The sequence below is a fragment of the Hirundo rustica genome, chromosome 4, assembly GCF_015227805.2.
Source record: "Hirundo rustica isolate bHirRus1 chromosome 4, bHirRus1.pri.v3, whole genome shotgun sequence".
NCBI classification, from domain to species: domain Eukaryota; kingdom Metazoa; phylum Chordata; class Aves; order Passeriformes; family Hirundinidae; genus Hirundo; species Hirundo rustica.
The window spans coordinates 44,533,533-44,540,606 of record NC_053453.1 but is presented as its reverse complement, the minus strand read 5'-3'; the positions used below and the strand labels follow the sequence as shown (position 1 = coordinate 44,540,606).

Sequence of the window (7,074 nt, the reverse complement as noted above, 5' to 3'; positions counted from 1 at the left end):
GAAATACAACTCCCTGGAGTAGCATCTCACTGCCTTCATACACTTACCCTTTAGCATTCATAGTATTTCCATCAAAACTAAGAGTACTAATGATAAAAATATCTTTAAATACTATCACTACTTATTGTAATAGTATTGTTATACTACTAGGCAGGCATCTCACCCCCCAAAAATGCTTAAATAGATGAAACCAAAGGCTCCTGCTTTCTAGTTTGATCTGCCACTGCTCTGGACATTTAAACACCATGCTCTGAACACAGAGGGCAGAACAGCAAGTGAAACACCTGGTAAGAACAGCCTGAAAAGTCTTTAACGAGACAGGACAGGTCCACAGTGGTCAAGGTGGGCTGGACAAGTCGCCCGTGCTGAGCCACGGTACAGGGTGTTGTGGGTTGCCCAGTGAGCTGAACATCAAGGAAATCTCCCGGCTAAGGGGCGAGGCAAGGTTTGTGTAACAGTTCAGTCCCACTTTCAAGCCTCTGAAAAAGGTAGCGAGGAGGGAACCTCTCAAAATCCCTGCTGGGGAGGGTGTTGTTAATGCCATCTGGGCGTCAGCCTTGCTTGAAGCTGCAGCGACTGATGTGCCAACTTTAATTAACATCACGGATGTTTTCTGTCTGGAACACATAGGACTGCCCATGACACTATCTGTTCACAGGGTCACACTCTCCAGCCACTCACTACCTAAAGAACTTCCTTCAGCTGGGGTTAAAAACAGTGAGCCCTGAAGCTCAGTAGCAGTAGAAGAGAGATTAGCCTCTCCCGATCAATTTTACTTCCAAGCAGATATTGTTGGCAGGATGAGCATTTAGGCCAGGCTTCTGGCTTATTGTCGTTCCTCGCTTTTCCCTTACCCATTTGCTAACCCGCACCCTGGAACCACCGCTCCCAGCTCAGCCTCCTCCGCGGCGCCCTTTGCCCACCGGCCCCTGCTACCCCAGCGCCGTTCCGACGGGCACCGCAGCCCAGCCCTTCCCTCCGCCTCCCGGTGCGGCGGGGACTGGGGCGCCCTTCCGCCCGGCTGGACCGGGAGGAAGCACAGGACGGCGGCGTCGGGGCCCCACCCGCAGGAAAAGCCGGTGCGGCGGCCGGGGCCGCCAACGCGGGCGCTGCCAGGTGCGAGGAGCCGCACCGGACCCCGCCGTGCCGGCGGCGGCCCCGGCGCTCCCCGCGGCCCAGGAGTGGCCGCGGGCTCGCTGCCGGCGGCGGATTCATGCCGCGGCCGGGCGAGCGTCGTTTAGTCACAGGCTAGCTGGTGGAGCCGGCAGGGCCACTTTCCCTGCTCACGTCTGTGGGGTGGCTCTCCCGGGCTGCAGCAGGAGCACCCGCGGGCTGCTCCTGCGGCGAGGTCAGCTTCCCGGCTGCGCTGCGCGCAGCGAATAAAGTCGGGCAGCGTATGAAGAGATTAGCTCGGGGTTTACTCTTCACCCCTGTAGGGATCAGCCGAGGACAGAGCCTACCTGCCTCCCTAAAAATGGGATTCCCGGAACGCCCTAATGAAAAGCCGGGCCACGATCAGCTTGGGGGAACTGTGGGGGGAAAACGGCCGGCCTCCGCGGGGCATGACTTAGGGAGCGAAAACATGGAGGGAGGGAAAAAAAAAAAAAAAAAAAAAAAGCGCCATTTGTTCCGCCAGCTGCGACGGCTGCTCCGCGAGCTGGTGCTGGCCGAGGGAAGGGGGGAACGCCGGGCCGGCCCGCGCCCCCTCACCTGCCCCCGCCGCCCCCGCCCGCCGCGCCGCGGCTGCCGCTTGTTTGCACTCGGTTTATCCGGAGCGGAAATTCCTTTCCGTTTTTTTTTGTGAATGACAAACTCATTAACGATTCATCAACACAACCTGTTCCAGCCGGCCCGTCGCCGCGGCAACAGCCCCTTCCGCGCGTCCCCATTGGCTGCGCCGGAGAATGTATCCATTGAGCCTGGCCGCATTTGTACCCATTGAGGAGCCGCCGGGCGTCAGGCTGCGCGGGGCCGCGGCCGAGGGGCAGCACAGCAAAGGAGGTGAACGCAAGGGAAGGGGCGCCGCCACCGCCGCAGCGCTTCCATGCTGAGCCGGAGAGCCCCGCTCGGCGGCACGTTAATTGGATTTCATTCCCTCGTGGCGGAGGAAAAGCCCAAGGTCTCGGGCTGCAGCGGCGATTAGACAGGTTCATTCAGGGATTCATTGACAGAAAAAAGAGAATACCGGGCAGGCTGGCTGCGCGCAGGCAGGCACACACACGCGCGCTCACACTCACACACACCGGGGCCGTGGCTGCTTCTCCCTCCCCGTGACTCCACCGCCGCCCGGCGCGGGGGAAGCGGCGCGGGGGGGGCTGCGTGATTCATTTTCCTGGGGCGGAGGGAGATAAGTTGTGCGGAGTTAGAAGGATGCAGCCCGCCAACCGAGCCAGCCGCATGCTTCTTTGAGAGAGAGGGGCGCTTCCAGAGCACCCTCCGCTCCTCCCGTACTTCCTCATGCTAGATACGTTCAGACCCGTCCCTTTCGCGTCGGAAATGGCGATTAGTAAATCCGTGGCGTGGCTGAACGAGCAGCTGGAGATGGGCAACGACCGGCTACTGCTGATGGACTGTCGGCCGCAGGAGTTGTACGAGTCGTCCCACATCGAGTCGGCCATCAATGTGGCCATCCCCGGCATCATGCTGCGGCGGCTGCAGAAGGGCAACCTGCCCCTGCGCTCCCTCGTCGCCAGCAGCGAGGAAGACCGGGAGCGCTTCGCCCGCCGGTGTGGCACCGACACTGTAGTGCTGTACGACGAGCACAGCCGCGATTGGAACGAGAACACGGGCGGCGAGTCCGTGCTGGGGCTGCTCCTCAAGCGCCTCAAAGATGAAGGCTGCAAGGCATTTTATCTGGAAGGTGAGGAGGGCCGCCCAGGACTGGCCTGGGGCCCGGGGCTGTGGGGAACGGGGAGCCGAGCCCCGTGGATCTCTGCCCGGGTAAGAGGGAGAGGGGGATGCAGTCTGCAGCGTTCCCCGGGCAGTGGATTGATGCGCCAGGAGAGCACAGACCTGGGTAGCTGGGTAGGGGGCTTTTCCCCTTGCTCCATACTTCAACCCCAGCCCCCCCCCCCCCCCCCCCCCCCCCCCCCCCTTCTCCTCGCATTGTTTCAAGAAACCTCGATGTCTGAAATCACTATGGCAGCGTGGGGAGGACAGGGCTAACGGGGATTCCGGCATGAGCCTGGCAGAGAAGGAATTGCCGCCGAGACTCCTCTCCAGCAATCCCCGCAGGGCAAAGCGGTACAGAGCTTTAATCTTGAATGTGCTGAGCTCTCCACCGCAGCGGACAATTTTCTTAACCCTTCCTTTAAATTAGTCTGTCTGCCTAGAGAGTGTGACATTTTTTTTTTTTTTTCTTCTTTTTTCCGGAGCTCGAGAGGGTGCAAAACAGACGCTCCTGTGCAGACAGGGCTGTACCAGGGAAGTAAGTCGGCATATCTTATAACAGGTTGCATTTTCTCCTCCTTGATTTTCTCTCCAGGTGGTTTTAGCAAGTTCCAGGCCGAATTTGCCTTGCACTGTGAAACTAACCTAGACACTTCGTGTAGCAGCAACTCTCCTCCTTTGCCAGTCCTGGGCTTGGGAGGCCTCCGAATCAGCTCCGACTCATCATCTGACATTGAATCTGACATTGACAGAGACCCCAGTAGTGCCACCGACTCCGATGGCAGCCCTCTCTCCAACAACCAGCCTTCCTTTCCGGTGGAGATTTTACCCTACCTCTACTTAGGCTGTGCCAAGGACTCAACGAATTTGGACGTTTTAGAAGAGTTTGGCATTAAATACATCTTGAATGTTACTCCTAACCTGCCTAATCTCTTTGAAAACGCCGGTGAATTCAAGTACAAACAGATCCCAATCTCTGACCACTGGAGCCAAAATCTGTCTCAGTTCTTTCCTGAGGCCATTTCCTTTATAGGTAAGACCAGGTTACTTGCTAACAGCTACATGTCAAGAGGCAGAATTCGATATCTTTTGCAGGATTAGTGAATTTCAGGTGAGAAGCAGTAGCAACATTTATGGCTGTCTCTGGAGCATGCCCCCTTTTCTGATTTTTAAATACGGCTTAAGTTGAGGGACTGTTGGGAGGGGGGCGGGTTGCCTATTGAGAAGCCCTGGTGAATTGTAAGCGACCTTTGCAGGGTTGCACAGACATACCTGGTTTGTCTGGATGTGGAATTCCTCCTTGAATCATTTGTATTGGAGCTGTGGACTGAGCCCCGCACACGTTGGGGGATCTTCTTAAACCATTTCTTGGCGGGTGGGTGGGGGGCAAATGTGCCTGGGGTCCATATTTTATTTGATTTTTTTTTTTTCTCTGGAGATTACTGAAGAACAGTATAATAAAAACAAACTATCTGGGATCTAACTTTAGCTTTTAAATGCAAGTTATGAATAAGCGGTGTCCCTGGCAAACATATAGCCAGAGTTTAAAACTCGTGGTAATAATGATATATCTCGTGGGCTCGGTGCCTTGATCAGCCAGCCCTCAGACATTACCCATCAGCTCTGGAAATCTTTACCCTTGGGCCCAAGGAGTTCTGGTTAAAATCCGCAACTTCGTTTTGGGGAGGACTCAAATTTCCCCATCGGGATGCGGTGGGGTGAGCATTGCATTCTCTGTTGGGAAGCTGTGCTGTAATCCGGTTGAATGATACCGGTAATAGTGGAGAATGTAGGTAATCTGAGCCTAGCAGGAAGAAATGTGGGCTAGAAGCCACAAAGAAACTAATCTCCAGGCATTGTAATGCATTTCCTATTACAAAGGAACCCATTTTCAACCAATGTTGACATCCTGTTCCTCCTAATGGGCTGTCCCCTGTGACTTCCCTCATTCTGTTAAAATGCCTGAATACCTCCATTGTTAGCTGCACAACAGTTGGAGAATAATTTAATAGACCTTTGCAGTCCGCTGGTCTGTATAAAGCCTTTCAGTGACATATTGCAGAATTTCTATGCTGGGGCAAGGGGACTGTAAGAATTTAAAGGCAAATCTCTAAGCAAAATCCTGTCTTTTAAAACTGACTTTAAAAACAGTGTCATGTGGCATGTCCTGCACCCTTTGTCTCATTCTTAGTTTTCTCAGCTCTTGGACTTGGGTAGTAGAGGGGGTGGATTCTTCTCGTGTCCTGGTTTTAAGCCGCTAAAGTTAACTCTTGAGTTGCACTGCTGGCCACTGGGACCAGAATTCTACTTTCTTCCTACTTGATACTAATCTCGTTCGTGTTGAGAGATCAGTTACCAACCCTTTGTCTTTTACGTGTCCTTCTCTGCCTCTTTGTACAGATGAAGCACGGGGGAAGAACTGTGGCGTCCTGGTGCACTGCTTAGCAGGGATCAGCCGTTCGGTCACAGTGACGGTGGCTTACCTCATGCAGAAGCTGAACTTGTCCATGAATGATGCTTATGATATTGTCAAGATGAAGAAGTCGAACATTTCACCCAACTTCAACTTCATGGGTCAGCTGCTGGACTTTGAGAGGACTCTGGGACTGAACAGCCCCTGTGACAATCGAGTGCCGAACCAGCAGCTGTACTTCACCACCCCTTCCAACCAGAATGTCTTCCAGGTGGATTCCTTGCAGTCCACGTGAGCTCTCACCACCTCCCTTCTCCTGTCCATTTCATGGGATCACTCCTCAATGGTTTCCCTTTGGCAGTGATAAAGAAATGCAGCTTTCTCTTTTTCTGGCCTCTGCTATTAAAAAGCAGCAGCCAGTGCAGGCAATGAAGGGTTACAGAGTATGGAATCGGCTAATGCAAAGGGAGGGGATGTGATGAGCTCTCTGGGCAGGACCGTGGTGACCAGGCAGCAGGTGGGCAGTACGTTCATCCCTGCTTGGGTAGTAGCTGGGGTCTGAGGACTTCTCGTGTGGTAGGGTGAGGCAGGACAGGCTGGACATGTGTTCTCTAGAGGCTGGAACTGTCCTCCTGCCCTCTGCTCTGAGATCTGTGATATGCATCTTTGTCTTCAGTGAAGACTGGTTATTTTTCATTTGTTTTAATTTAGAGGAGCCAAAGAGAGATATTTCAGCTTAGTGTATTTGGAGTACTTGTTTGCTAGGAGCTTGGTAGTATTCTACTTGTTCAATGTAATATTTGACCTTAAATTTATTGCATTTTTTTTTCTTAATTCACATGTACTCAAGAAATCAATCCAAGGGACACTTGTGATTTTATTCTTTTTATAAATTCTGCTTTGTCTGTTTGTTTGTTTTAATTGCAAAGAATATGTTTGCAGCATGCTGAATTTTATTGAACCAAGCTTTCCATAAGGGAGAAATGGCAATGGTGAGAAGTTTGCAGATAATATTTTGTGGGCAAGTAGAGTCTCTTCTTTCATATATCTTTCTTTACCTTGTGGTGATTTTTTTTCCTCATGCTTTTGATGTGGGTTCCATATCATATATATATATATATATATATGTATATGTATACATATATATATATTTAAATTAAATTAATTTTCTGCCTTACCTTTTGTAAATAGATCATCTGAGAAGAGGTTTGTCTTTGAATGCAAAGGATTTTTGATCCCTTTTTAAAACTTTCAGATGTGCTAAACAGTGCATTACCTCTGTACAAATTCTTCAGGGAGCTTCACCTCAAATGCAATATTTTGCTTCTTTTTTTGTATAAAACTGGAAGTATGTGTGAGCATTTGTACCTGTGTGTACACACAGTGAACCTGCACATGGTTGCCAATAAGGGAGAGTCTAATCCACAGTGTAAAAGTTTTAAGATGGAATTTATTATAAGAATGTAAAACCTTAAATTATTAATAAATAACTATTTTTGGCTATGGAGAAGCTGGTTGGTTTATTCCTTCTTTCCCCTCTGTGTGGTTGTGGTTAATTGCACATACCCATTTGGTTGTGTTTAAAGGCAATAATTTCTCTCAATATCTTTTGTACATCCCCTAAGACAATGAAACATGGATCTCCCCTTTGGTCCACTGGTGCCTAAATGAATAAACAGTGAATGTGCTAGATCATCATCTTGCTTTGGTGAAGGGAATGCTTTTCAAGGCCTTTAGGTTAATTATAAAATACTCCAGCATTTCTTTGCTAT

At 51.0% G+C, this 7,074-nt stretch overlaps 1 protein-coding gene across 1 annotated transcript; it reads left to right on the top strand.

Annotated features, from left to right (window-relative positions):
- The first annotated feature begins 1,959 nt into the window (after positions 1-1,959).
- On the top strand, positions 1,960-6,803 carry DUSP6 (dual specificity phosphatase 6). The gene is made up of 3 exons (XM_040063221.2): positions 1,960-2,860; positions 3,485-3,922; positions 5,290-6,803. The coding sequence occupies exons 1-3, from the start codon at positions 2,458-2,460 to the stop codon at positions 5,595-5,597; spliced, it is 1,149 nt and encodes a 382-aa protein (XP_039919155.1). The 5' UTR covers positions 1,960-2,457; the 3' UTR covers positions 5,598-6,803.
- Positions 6,804-7,074: the final 271 nt, after the last annotated feature.

Bases quoted from the DNA above. Each gene is read 5' to 3' on its own strand.
- DUSP6 (XM_040063221.2), top strand. From the start codon at position 2,458: ATGCTAGATACGTTCAGACCCGTCCCTTTCGCGTCGGAAATGGCGATT. The intron at 2,861-3,484 runs GTGAGGAGGGCC...TTTTCTCTCCAG, and splicing joins CAAGGCATTTTATCTGGAAG to GTGGTTTTAGCAAGTTCCAG. The intron at 3,923-5,289 runs GTAAGACCAGGT...CTCTTTGTACAG, and splicing joins TGAGGCCATTTCCTTTATAG to ATGAAGCACGGGGGAAGAAC.